The sequence below is a fragment of the Alligator mississippiensis genome, chromosome 12 (assembly GCF_030867095.1).
Source record: "Alligator mississippiensis isolate rAllMis1 chromosome 12, rAllMis1, whole genome shotgun sequence".
In the NCBI taxonomy this organism is placed as follows: Eukaryota; Metazoa; Chordata; order Crocodylia; family Alligatoridae; genus Alligator; species Alligator mississippiensis.
In genome coordinates, this window is record NC_081835.1 from 59,322,565 (window position 1) to 59,336,270 (window position 13,706).

Consider the following 13,706-nt stretch of genomic DNA (forward strand, 5'->3'; position numbering starts at 1 on the left):
CTCCCCTTGCAAGGGGGAGCCTGAGCCAGCTTTGCCCCTGTGAGCCCCCTGCCCCTGGGGGCAAAGCTGGAGCATCTCTGTGACCTCCCCCGGGGAGCTCCCCACAGCCAGCACTGGGGGGCACCAGAGCTCTTCCAGCTCCTGCCAGCACTAAAGATGGACCCACCCTCTCGCCTTCCCTCAACACCCAACGCACTGAAGGCCGTTCCGCCCTCCTTGCCCGGATCCAACATGGCTTCCCTGCGCCCGCTCCGCCCTTCCCCAAGATGGCGACGCGGGGAGCCCGCACACGTGCTCTTGCCAGCAGTTGGCATGGCGGCGGGAAACCCGTGGAGCCCAAGGGGCCTGAAGCTGCCGCGCCGCCAGGAGTCGGAATGGCGGCTATGGAGGTCCGGCTGCCCGTGGCCCGCAAGCTGGTGGGCCAGGACTTGGCGCGGGGCAGCGGGAGGGACCTGGTGGCGCCGGGGGACACGATCACCACGGACACGGGCTACATGAGGTGGGGAGGGGCAGGCTTCCTAATGTCCTCTGGGGTATTTTTTTGGGGAGGGGGGGTGCATGGGATGGGGCCTCTGCTGCTGCCCTGGGGGGTACCTCGTGTCTGCTGTAACCCCAGGTCCTTTTCTGCAGAGCTGCTGCTTTGCCAGGTGGCCCCCAGCTCGCACCAGTGTGGGGGGGTCCCTGGGTTACCCCCTGCCCTACCACCTCCACCCCATTGCTCACGCGTGGGACCCCCTTGGCAGGGGTCCACCCCAGCCTGCTTCATGTTGGAGTGGGGGGAGCCTTCCTGGCCCCCTGCGTCACCTGCTCTCTCCTCGGCAGGGGCCACGGCACCTACATGGGCGAGGAGAAGCTGGTGGCGTCCGTGGCGGGTGCGGTGGAGCGAGTGAACAAGCTGATCTGTGTCAAAGCCCTGAAAACCAGGTGAGCGCCGTCGGTCGAGGACGCACGAGGTGTTGGCTGGACCCACCCGGAGCCCGGGTATCGCTGTGGGGTGGGACGGGTCTCCCCCTTCCCCCTGAAGGGTGCTGGAGGTGGGGGTGGGATGGGTCTCTGCGTGCGCCCTGCAGCGGAAACCGGTAGGGCGAAGGTTGCTAAACTGGATGCGATCACGTTTGCCAGCTACATCCAACTACCATAACCAGAGAGGTGATTTCATAGGTTTCTAGGGTTGGAAGGGACCTGTTAGCTCATCGAGTCCGATCCCCTGCTCTGGGCAGGAAGAAGCGCTGGGGTCAAGTGACCCCAGCCAGGTGCTTGTCTACTCTCCTTTTAAACGCCTCCAAGGTAGGGGAAGCACCACCTCCCTGGGAAGCCCATTCCATATTTTGGCAACCCTCACCGTAAAGATTTTTTCCCTGATGTCCAACCTAAATCTGCTCCTTTACGGTTTGTGGCCGTTGTTTCTGGTAACCCCGAGGGGCGCCCTGGTAAACACAGCATCCCCTATTCCCTGCCGCCCCGCCCCCCCGATGAGCTTATAGACAGCCACAAGATCACCTCTCAGCCTTCTCTTGCGAGGCTGAGGAGATTCAGGTTCCTCAGTCTGTCTTTGTAGGATCTTACCTGCAGGCCCTCAGCCATATGAGTAGCCCTCCTCCGAACCCTTTCCAGATTATCTACATCCCTCTTGAAGTGCGGCACCCAAAACTGGACACAGTACTCGAGCTGTGGCCTCACCAATGCCGCATAGAAGGGACGTATCGCCTCCCTAGACCTGCTTGCACCTGCTCATGCAAGACAGTGCAGTTAGCCTTACTTATTACCTCGTCACATTGGCGACTCGTATTCATTTTTGTGTTGACTATGACTCCGAGATCCCTTTCCGTTGCTGTGATACTTAGAATGGTACTTCCCAGTCTGGAGGCGTATTGGTGATTCTTTCTCCCCAGGTGCAGCACTTTGCACTTATCTTTATTAAATTGCATCCTATTCTGATCCTCGTGATATCAGGCCCCACATTGCTTGTCACTGTTAAAACCTGGAGGGACCTCACGATTGTCCGCTCTGACCTCTCAGGTAGCAGAGCCCAGCAAATTTAATTCATTTACACCTCTGCTGAGCTCAGTTAAAACTTGCTGGAAAAAAGCCTCTGTATTGGGGCACTGTGCTAGAGTTGAAGCAGGTTGTGCTGTTGGGACCTGTGCTAGCTCAGCCCTGCTTGTGTTTAATTACCGTGGTAGTGATAAGGGGATCTGAATTGAGAGGGGTTTCTGCATCCAGTGTGAACAGTTTCCCTTTTTTCTTGCGCCCAGGTATAACGGTGAAGTTGGCGACATCGTGGTTGGGAGAATCACAGAGGTAAAGTGCCCAGAGGTTTCTAGTCATTGTTTTGTATGAATGACTTGATTTCTCTGATACACAATATTGTCCCAGTTACCCTTATCCTACATGTTATAAATCAGATGTGCTCCTGGGCACAACCCTAGCCAAGGGGGAAGATAACCACCAGACTGTCATTTGTGGCTGGGTGTCTGATCCAAGGTGCACCCAGCAACTTAAGCAATCAGATCTTTTACGGTCTGGCCATAAAGGCTGTGGAAGCTCAGCCCGTAGCTGTACTGGCATGGCCTAAACCCCTGAGTTTGGTTCCAGGTTGTGCTGCTGAGAGACCTTGAGCAAAGCATGACGCGTCATTGAAACCAGGACAGCACTGGCCTCCTTGGTTACTAGGAAGTTCTTAATATAACCAGTGATTTAAAAGCCAGAGATGACAAGTAGCTTTGGGTGCTACATCTGCTCCCCCAGGAATACTCTTTCTGGGGCGTAGGAGGTGGGTTTAGAGTGTACTGAGTTTAAGAGAATAGCCTTGAGACTGAAAAAGTCTTACCTGGAATTGTATTGGAGCTGATCAGTGCTCAGCAGCACACAGCAGCTCTCAGTGCCGTGGCATTAGCAGCCCTGAAACTGGCAGGCTCTTTTCATTTCCAAGTCTGATAGTTTCAGGACTGCTATTAAAAGCCTTGAAAAGGAGGGGCAACAGTAGCCACGAAACCAGCTATCTGCTTTATTTTCAAGGCTTAAAATAGCAGCCCTTTGACAGCAGCTTCCCTTCCTCTGTCTCTGGGGCAGTTAGAAAGCACAGGTAATTTACGAAGTAGGCAGTAGCGCTGAAAGGGTATTTAAGCACTTAGCTCTTACACTGATGATCAGTTTGTTACGCTGTAAATAGCATATTGGAACTGGCAGGGCGTTATGCCCTAACATGAATCAGGCACTCCCACCATAAGTGAAGGGCACTAGTTTTGTTCATGTGTGCTGAGAACAAGACAGATCTTCAGTTATTCCTCGTCCTGAACCTGTTCAGCCTTCACAAGAGAAGACTGAGGGGGGACCTTGTGACCATCTATAAACTCACTAGTGGGGACCAGAAGGGTTTGGGGGAGACCTTGTTTCCCCTAGTGCCCCCCGGGATAACAAGGAATAACAGCCACAAGTTGTTGGAGAGTAGGTTTAGGTTAGACATCCATAGGAACTACTTCACAGTTAGGGTGGCTAGGATCTGGAACCAACTTCCAAGGGAAGTGGTGCTGGCTCCTACCCTGGGGGTCTTTAAGAAGTGGCTCGATGCCTACCTGGCTGGGGTCACTTGAGCCCAGTTTTTCTCCTGCCCAGGCAGGGGGTCGGACTTGAGGATCTACAAGGTCCCTTCCCACCCTACTTCTGTGATTCTGATTTGTTCATGGGCTGGGTTACGTTCTTGAGGGTCCTGCTGGACGGAGAGAGGTCCTCTTGGCGATCCAGCCAGAGGAATTTCTCCCACCTTTCTCTTTCCCGCCTTAGGTGCAGCAGAAACGGTGGAAGGTGGAGACAAACTCCAGGCTGGATTCAGTCTTGCTTCTCTCATCCATGAATCTGCCGGGAGGGGAGCTGGTGAGTAGAAGTCCAGCTTGTATGATGCTGTGTTCCTTTCATGCCATTTGCAACCAGCTGAGACAAGGAGCAGGGCGCTGAGGTGTTCTGTGAGGCGGCAAAACTCTTTTCCCAGTGGCTGCTGAGAGTTGTAGCATCCATATGGAGCTAGTTCATGCATCAGTGTTGCATGGGACTGAGTCTGGCCTTGGAGAGAGGGCAGGAGCAGCCCCAGGTCCCAGATGAAAGCTGTGGTGTGCAGAATTCCCCTGAGAGAAGTTGCACGCTTGAGCCTGTGCTGAGGGGGCATTAGCATGGAGGAGAAGGGAGCAAGGCCCTTCCGTCGTGAGCTAGCGTGCCCTGTCGGGTGAGTTCCATGTAGCTAAAACTCACAGTACAGCATCCCCTGGGAAAGATGCATCCGTTACATGGCACCTCTAGGCTGTCACTGATTTTACATCACGTTGGGATTGTGGCACCGAGCTAGGAAAGGTCTGCTGGTTCTCATCCTGTCTGCTCCCCTCGCCCTTGTTGGTTCAGGGATGGTCCTCTGATACACTGTCTGGCACCTTGCCTGGACTAGAAGCTTTCAGCTGCAGGGCCTCCCTGGTGAGGCTGTGTGATCTATGTGGAGAGGCAGGCAGGGTTAAAACGGAGAGGTGGGTGCTGTCCTTGATGATCTAAGGAACCTGTTCTCTCTAGCTTCACCTGGGTGATAGATGGAAGGACGAATTAGGCTGGGGACTGGTTAGGTCTTACCGTTTGTAGGCTGGGTGTCACTTTCTGTCCCTTTATGTTTTCCAGAGGAGGAGATCGGCAGAGGATGAGTTGGCCATGAGGGACTACCTGCAGGAGGGGGACCTGATCAGCGTATCCTTCCTTCATTTGCAGACAGGCAGGAGAAGCCTGGGTGGGACCTGGGTGCATCACCAAACCCCAGCCGTTCAACAGAATTACTGTGGAGGAACCCTACCCAAGGGTTCTCCCGTCCACTACTGCCCAGGGCAGGTGGACCAGGGTGGGGGGCGTGAAGTGTTACATTAGCCTGAAATGAAGAGGAATGTTTCTCCTCCTCACTGGCTCTCTCTGGCTTTTGGTCTCCTTTGTGCCCAAGAAGTAGTTTAGTTGTCCCATAGTGAGAACCTGGGGGTTTGGAGCATTTGATAGCTCCCCTTTGAGTCTCTGGAGTTGCTTGACTGAAGATTGCATCTCCTCTAGGATGACTGCTTGAGGGAAACCACTTTCAGGTTGTTCCTGAAGGCTGGGATCATCTGCTGGCCTGCTGTGGTGGGGGGGCCTTGTGCTTAAGACCCTGAGTGGCTCAGGCTATTGGGCTGGTCCTGTCCTGGCCTGGGTGCTGTTCCCCAAGCCTTTTAGCTCCAGTTTGCTGCTCTTCCCAGTTACCCCTGGTTGCTGTGCTGGCTGGGGTGAGGAGGGCTGAATCACTGATCTGTGTATGCTTTTGCAGTTCTTGTGGGCCTGAGGTGTCTTCACGTTGGAGAGTCCACCTCTCTCTGACTCTAACCTGGTGTGAGGCCACCAGCCTTAGGCTGGTTTGAGTTGAGTCTTAGGCTGGCCTGACAAAGGGAGGACCCCCCCAGACACAGGTGGGGATGGATCGGGGCAAAGGGAACCTCCGCCTAAATGTCGTGTTTCAGGATTGTCCACCATTGTCTGTGGAAGGTGGGGGAAGCAAGGGCAAGGACTGATTCCCTGCAGACTGTTTGTTTCCTTAAACTGCACTGACAGGCGGAAGTCCAGTCCGTGTTCTCTGATGGGGCTGTATCGCTGCACACCCGGAGTCTGAAATACGGGAAGGTGAGTTAGCATTTGGACTTCTGTGCTTCTTGGGATCCAGTGCCTTACCCTGTCTTTGAAGAAAATCTGAAGGTGGTGGGTGAGACAATGCTTGTGGTGCCCACCCTAATGGATAAACTGGCCAGGGAATCACTGTGTCCCAGCAGCTGGAAACTCCAAGCCATGTGGGATGCAGGCCCTTGATATGTAGGAGGGAGATGAGAGTGCAAGATGCCCCTCTGCAGGCACCGTTGTCAACAGACACGTAGAATTTTGTTCTGAACGCTGGTACAAGGTGATGGATCCTACTTGGTCACAGTCACCTGAGGATCTGTGTCTGTGGTGATGTTTGCCATAATGTGGTGACGTTTGCCATAATGTAGTGGTAGCTGGTTAGCATCAGAGTCAGCCAGACAGGCATAGCCCGTCTCGGTTTTGGGCCAAGGGGCAGGTATTTCCAAAAGACACTTGGGCTTGGCTTAGTTCTGCTTCCGCTGACTTCAGTGGCTGCATATAGGCCAGCACTGAGCATGCATTAAAATGATATCTAAATAGCTAGAGTGGGAATATGCCTATAGCTTCTTCATGGGTAGTGCAGACTGCATTGTGTGAGGGAGGCATCACAGAGGGAGAAGAGGAAAGCCTTCTTTGGAAGGGGCAGGTGATGGAGAAGAGGTAAAATGTTAGGTGGTTCCTGCTGTGTGGCTTTTATAGGTTCAGGCACATTTTAAACACAATGAAACTATGCAAGGTGCAGATTGCAAATCTACCCAGAGGGTCTGAGAACGCTCGGCTACAACTTCCCTAACAACCAGACCCATCCCTCCCTTCGCCTTGTGACTTCCCCTTCTCTCCTCAGCCCTCTATTTTGGGCTTTACACAGTTGGCATTTATCTTTGGTTTTGTGTGCAGAGATAAGCCAACAGGCCATTTTGGAGTGCAGGCCACATTTTGGGATTATGAGACCTGGAGTATTAGTGCTTAAAAGATGAAAGCGAAGTGTGCTCAGGGTACAAAGGCTGAGGGACAGCGATTGGATTAAAAAGGAAGATGTTCTGCTAAATTGAGCTGCTTGCTCACTCTTCATTTTTCTGCGGGGATGAATGATGTGTAGGTACGATCAAGATATTATTAATGCTCTCACTAAGCACTTGGAGCCTGCCTTATCTTCAAAGCTGTGCACAGGCATTAGCTAATCCTCCCAGCGCCCCACGAGGCAGGCAGGTTTTACATCCCTGTTTCACAGAGGGGGACAGAAGAGTTGGAGCCGATTCATTTCCAGACCACTAAAGAAGCTGGCGTCACTGGCTTGGCTCTTGGCTCCACATCTCTTCCCTCATGATGTGTCCCACACCTCCCTCTTTTCCTCAGCTTGGCCAGGGTGTGCTCGTTCAGGTTTCGCCTTCCCTTGTGAAGCGCCAGAAGACTCACTTCCACGACCTGCCCTGTGGCGCCTCTGTGATCCTGGGCAACAATGGCTTCATCTGGATCTACCCCACTCCTGAGCAGAAGGATGAGGAGGCAGGTGGCTTCATCACCAACCTGGAGGTGAGGAGAACGGTGCTTTGGGACTGGTCAGGGTGAGGAAAGCTGTGCCCAATGGCCTCCTTCTCAACCTGTCTTCCATTAGCTATTGATGGAGCTCTTTTATATCCTTGCTGGAGTCAGGTCCCCTCACCTCCCTAGACCCATCTGTGGTTAAGTACTAGCCTTCACACAGGTAAAGTCCATACCCAGGGGCTCTCAAACATTTCCTTTTACTGTCACGGGAAGCTTCTCCCCTCCCCTTCATGCTGGCAGGATGCACAACATAGATTTGATGCTCTGGGGGCGCAAGTCTTTATGTCTGTAGTGTCTACTAATAGGAATTAGTGGCTGGAAACATTGAAGAGAGCCAGCATCAGGTGACTAGGCAGCTCTCCAGGAGCCACCAGCAGACCACACATGTGGAATCCACAGCCACAATATCCTGCAATCAGTGGACTTACAGGCATGCAGAGTGATCTGCTAACCTACCAAGTTCCTAGCCCTTTTAGCATTTAGTCTGCCTTGTGTCTCCTACTTGGGAGCATGGAGTATTACAATAGCACTGTGGATGTGGGGTGAACTAGCTGGCATGTAGTGATTGTCCTTTGCACAATGACAGTGGTGGGGCTGCATGGTATAGTCTGCTGCCAGATGCAGCTTACTCCTTTGTCCTGATCTCTTGCCTTGCAGTGGCATGTGCTGAAGGTATAACACTCTTAGCCAATTTAAGGAGCAAATCGGTGGGGTACAGAAGGGGTTCCTGCCTAGAGCTTGGCTGGAAGGCCATTGCTCAAGACATGGACAATTGAGTAGGGAGGTTTATGGAGGTAAAGACACAACTGGGGGAACCTGCAGTTGATTATACAGCTGTCTCAATGTTCAAGTTCCTTGCTTCCCAAAGCATGCCACTGCCATGAATCCATTTACCATAACAGATAAACCTTACTTCTTCCTTGGTGGTATGAAAAGAACCCAGGATCCCTGGCTCCCAGCCTGCTCAGTTCACTTGGTGCTGGTGCCTCCTTATGCCTTGAGATCCATACTCATGGACACAACCTGTATTCTACAGCAGCTATGGGTGGAAGTACTAGACTGCTATTATTTCCCTATGATTTCATCCCTTACTTTCTAATTTGATTTCATCCTCATTTTGTCTTCTCCAGCCAGTCTCCTTAGGTGACCGGGAGGTAATCTCACGACTCCGGAACTGCATCATGGCTCTGGTTACGCAGAAACTGATGCTCTATGACACCAGCATTTTGTATTGCTACGAAGCATCACTCTCCCATCAGGTACTGAGTCCAGTCACTGCCCCCCTCACTCCATGCTACCAGGGGCACGGCCTGCTCCAGTTCATGCCAGACCTAATAGGCTTGTGCATGCCTTCAGTTGCAGTGAGGGGTTGTCTGCAATTCCCCCACAAAAGAATCCTTGTAGTAGGTGGTGGCAGGATGTCCCTTTTGATGGTGTGAAATAACATCATGAAAAAGTTGAAATCATAGAACCACAAAATCCTAGAGAAGTAGGGCTGGAAGGGACCTCTAGAGGCCATCTAGTCCAACCCCCTGCTTGAGAAGTTCATCCCTATCCAAGCCATTTAACCTGTCAGTAAACTGGGGATGGGTTATTTGCATTGGATAACGTTGAACTTGAGCACCAGAGATGAGTTGCCTCTTGGCTAGTGCCTGAGTTCCTTGCCTTGGGCAGAATAGCAGCCCTTCCCTGTCTTATCCTGGTGTCAGCGTTAGGCATGGAATTGCACCAGGGTAAGGCAGGGTGGTCTGTGAATGCAGAGGAGGAGGCCCAGCCTGCTGCACAATGGACTAGAAGCCCAGGCATTTTGCTGTGGGCCTTGCATGCTCACATCCCTTCCCAGTCCTTGGAAGGTTCCTGGTGTTAGACTTCCTATGGCTGGATTTTTTGCATTCAGCACCCCTTTGCATCATAAACACCATAACACGTTAGTTTTTGTAGTGCTGTCAGCCAAAATGGAAATACCGGAGGGTCTCCTTTCCTCTTCACACAGCAAACTCTGAAATGCCTCCTTTCATGTTCATCATCAGCTTTTCCACCCAATGGGCTCTGTCTCCATGTTGTGTTAGGCGTAGGAATATGTGTGTAATATTTCAGGTGAGGGTCTCAGGACTCCTGTCTCCTCTTTAGGTGTTGAACAGTCCATGTAAGAATCTTTATCGTGCCCTTAGGGAAGTCCTATCCATGTCTTAGAGCATTTGCCTTGACTGTGGCCACTGAAGCTTTGTTGGGCCACAGCCCCTGATATTTCTGTTAGCTTCACTAACTCTCACCTGCCATTTGTTGCTGAATGCATCCAGCGTGGTCTTGTCCACTCTGGGTGTAAGGGTTGCAGTGACCCTTCTGTGTGAATGTGGCTCTTCGTCTTTTCCCTGTAGATCAAGGACATTCTGAAACCGGAGGTGATGGAGGAGATAGTGCTGGAGACCCGGCAGAGGCTGTTGGAACTGGAGGGATAATGGCGGGAGTGAGGAGTAGCAGCTTGGCATTTCATCACATCAGCCTTTGCATCCCAGTGTTATGCAGTTCTGCCACGTCCCAACCAGCATCCCTGAACTCAGAAAGCACCTGAATCCCGTTGTCTTCACAAGTTCCTCCTTGTGTAGTTTTCATTTTGTTTTCGAATAGTCTTATCCCCTCATGCTTCAAAGTGGACTTGTGGCCCTTGGGAATGCTGGCTATAACTGGCGTGTCTCTCACTAGGTAGGTTTTGGTGGGGAATCAGAAGTGCCTCCGATGTACCCCCAACTCAGCCCAAAAGATTAGAAGACAGAGGAAGCCACTGTTTCATCTTGGGATAACCGTTTCTTTCGCTGCTCTCACCCATGATAAGAGTGTGACTTTTTACTCAAGGGTCCATAATCTTCTCCACAAGACCCCATGTTGCAGCTACACATCCTCTCACAACTGATGAATTGTTCAGGTCAGTGCTCTGGGGTGTTCTCCCTGCCCCTAAATGTGTGTTGGAGTCAGCCATTTTGGGCCCTGGCTTATCGACAGTTCAGACATACAGCACAGGATGGTGATGTGTCTACTGGAGCCAGGAGGCTGGTTCACTGAGTACCGAGACCTTGCAGGTGAAACGTGGGCATCAGTCATCAAATCTGGTATCACCTGCCTGCTGATCCCGAGAGCTTTATTTGGTATATGTGATACTGTGAGCCTCTCTAGACATGGAGGGTTCAAACATTGTTTCCTACCAGTGATTTTTTTATATAATGTCAATTAAAAACTGCCTTTGAGGGAGAACCTGCAGGTTGTGTGTCTTTGAAAGAGCTTGTCTCTCTTTCTCCTCAGTTTGGGGCCACTTCTGACTCACCCTCTCTTCAGGGACATACATGGCTGCAGTACATTGTGCTGGGTCACAGCCGTTCATTTCTCCTGCACAGAAATGACTGAAGCTTCCCTTGCTGATACATGCCGTCTCCCTGTCTTCTCCTCCACACCCACTCTCCCTCAAACCTATGGGGAATCTCTTTGATTTTTGCCTGCCTTCCTCCATGGGCACTTTTGTCATATGGAACTACTTGGTAGCCTGGATTTTTGCTCCTCTGGAGGAACCTTGGGAAGTTAAACCCATGCTGTCCTCCAGGGAGGCAGAGGCCTTGGTAGGACTTCACTGGGGTCTTTAGAAGAGCATGAGGTTAGTGGTTGGAGCAGGATATGCTTCATCAAGTCTTGTGGGGATCCAGCTCTGCCAGTCTATCACCTGACTCTTCTGTGCCTCATCTCCCTCCATCTGTAAGATGGGAATGGTGCCAACTTTGCAGTGCGGGTGAGGCTCAGTGTGTTTGCTTGCAAAGTGCTTGGAGGCCCTGAGCACTAGTTATCCTTGCACAGACCCACCACCATCTGCGAGAAGGTTGGTGTGATGTGAAAAGGTAATGGGAGAACCAAGGCGCTTGTCCTGGGACTGGGTCTAATTCAGATATTGCAGATCCTTAGCTGAACCCTCTCGCCTTTTCTGTGGGAACTAGAGAGAACCCTTCCCATGTCTTCCTCCTCCTATGTCTCCCTAAGTTTGGCTTTGACTAGACACTAGGTGGCAGTTTCTGCTCAACCCTATAGTATTTTGCTCAGCTACACTAAATTTATGGTGATGGATTCCTTCTGTTATTTGATAAAGGAATTTCCCATCTCCTAGTAAAACTTATTGGGTCTGTTGAACCAGTGATGGTGTGGGAACATACTAGTTTCCCATGAACCCAAGTAATTAACCCCTTGTGTTGGGCAGGGGCCTGTGAACAGAATCAGCAGCAGGTAAGCGCTATTTTTTCTTACTTCGTGCTTACAGAAATGTGGAGCTGGTACTTTCCTAACTGGTCGCTAGAGGTCCCTGCTGTTCTACGCAAACTCAGCAAAAGAAGTGCCAAACCTACAACTAAATCCTGAAGGATGGCAGAACGCGGTATCTCTGGGGGCTCACTCTGGTTTTTGTTCAATTTTTAAGCCAGCAGGGTTTTTATCCAAGTAGCTTTACAAGCCAGTAGGCAGCTTTTTCATTTCTACCTGTCACTTGCAGAGTGAGGGATGTTTTACTATCCCGGCATTTTCAAAGGAGCTAAAACATGCTGGGAGTCTTGTTCTCATTGAAATCAGGTGTTGGATTCCCTTCAGCTCCATTGAACCCCAAGTCTCTGAACAAGTTTCACATCCTACAGGAAGAGGATCCAGAAGGGTAAGAAAGAAACCAGTCTCTTTCCACAGAGGAGGCAAGCCTGCTTGATTTTGGTAGTTAACCCTGGTGGTGGTTGTTGACATGCCGTGGGCTCAGAATTTGGACCGGCAATCCTTAAGCGCTGTTACGATGCTCAGCTCTGATCTTAGCGCTGTTATGGTGTTTGGCTCTATCTGAAACAGAACCAAGTCACTAACAGTCTAAATGATGACAGAATAACCAGAGCAACAGTTCAACCAACAGCTCGGGCAAACAGGTCAGCTTGGGGGGCCTGAGGAATGACTTCTTTTCAGAGTGCTCCTGCCTTTGGAAGAGACATATCCAGAACGGGCAGGGAAGTTATTCCCTGTGGAGATCCACTGATAACATTAAAAGCTCATGTCAGGAATCTTAAATTGGAGTTGGGTTGGGTAGAGTGGAGTTTATTGGTACTTGGTTCCCCCTTGCAGACCCACCTGTAACGTTACAGAGGGAGGGCGTGGGGAGATGATGATATACTTCGGCATAAGTTACATCAGTGTGGTGCACCTATAGAAATTGTACCAGAGTAGGTAACAGACAGTGCAGCTTATCTCAGAGTAGCTCAAAGTGTAGTCTGCTATTATGGCACCTTTCCATTACTTGGTAGGGGAACAGGTAAAAGCCTGTTCTGCTTTGAGCAAATAGCTACTTTGGCATAAGCTGGACAGATGAAACCTTCCCTGGTAGTTCACTGATGAAGAACCCCTGAAAAAATCCAAGTATATTATTTGTCTGCTTGGGCAACATTACCCCAGTTTTGGGGGCTGCATCTGTCTGTTATGTTTTTACACTTGTGTAACACTGATGGAACCAATATATATGGGTCATCAGTCCATGTCCAGAGTCACCTGAAACTTAGGGGGAAGGGAAGGTTTAGGGGTTGTCTACGTGAGGAAGCTTTTCCAGAAGAAGAGAGTCTGAACTTGAAGCATAATAGCTGTTCCAGATAGCTCCTGGTGCGGACACTCTTATCCAAGTTAGCATAATCCATTTCGGAAAAAAGAATTAAACTAAATCAGGAAAAGGTGCTTTTCTCATAATAAGAGCGTCCACCCTGGGAGCTGTTGAGGAATAACTCATTCTACAATAATTATTCTGATGAATTACCCTGTGTAGTCATATCTTTTAAGAGCTATGAGCCAGAAGATTGTACAGGGCAGGTGAGAGTTCCCATTTTGGGGAATAGTGAATGACATCACATCTCTGCCATCACAGGGTCTTTGCAGGGAGAAACACACAGGACCAAGTGTTAAAGGCTGTGCTCTGTGGATCGATTCATTGAGCTGCAGTACCCTGGCCTCCTGAAGCTGAGGGCACAGGGGTGGAAGAAGACCATTTAAAAAGTGAACTGAGCTAGGAAGTGATCTAGACACAAGAATTCATTAGGAAAGACATTACTGGGGGTAGATTGGTATTTGCCGCCCCCTGGAATCTGCGAGGAATTACACGCGAGACTTTAACTCATCGGAAAGCATGTGGCGTGCAAACACCTACTCAACGTACCAAAATAACCTGGGTTAAAATTTATAAGGTGCATTAAATTAATGAGGATCAAATGTTAAATTAATGAGGATCAAATGCCGTGGCACGTACAAATGCCCAAGGATTTTGGCAAAAGCAGGGTGAAGGTAAAGATGATTCCTGGCAGTTCTCCGAGGGAAGGATGTAAGCGAATTCCACGCAAGGGAGACGTGGGGGAGGAAACAGAAAGACCAAGGTTAACTTCTGGCTTGGGAGCAAAGGGAAAGCTAGAATCAACAGTCATGTTAATTGAAGGAGTGCTGAGGCATCCAAATGG

General features: G+C 50.6%; 1 protein-coding gene across 1 annotated transcript; it reads left to right on the forward strand.

Moving 5' to 3' along the window:
- The first annotated feature begins 251 nt into the window (after positions 1-251).
- On the forward strand, positions 252-10,458 carry EXOSC2 (exosome component 2). The gene is made up of 9 exons (XM_006259999.4): positions 252-499; positions 823-924; positions 2,256-2,301; positions 3,784-3,873; positions 4,657-4,722; positions 5,602-5,670; positions 7,021-7,197; positions 8,340-8,468; positions 9,588-10,458. The coding sequence occupies exons 1-9, from the start codon at positions 267-269 to the stop codon at positions 9,666-9,668; spliced, it is 993 nt and encodes a 330-aa protein (XP_006260061.2). The 5' UTR covers positions 252-266; the 3' UTR covers positions 9,669-10,458.
- Positions 10,459-13,706: the final 3,248 nt, after the last annotated feature.

Coding starts and splice junctions, on each gene's coding strand:
- EXOSC2 (XM_006259999.4), top strand. CDS start 267: ATGGCGACGCGGGGAGCCCGCACACGTGCTCTTGCCAGCAGTTGGCAT. Junction 5,671..7,020: donor GGAGTCTGAAATACGGGAAG/GTGAGTTAGCAT, acceptor TCTTTTCCTCAG/CTTGGCCAGGGTGTGCTCGT. Junction 7,198..8,339: donor GCTTCATCACCAACCTGGAG/GTGAGGAGAACG, acceptor TGTCTTCTCCAG/CCAGTCTCCTTAGGTGACCG.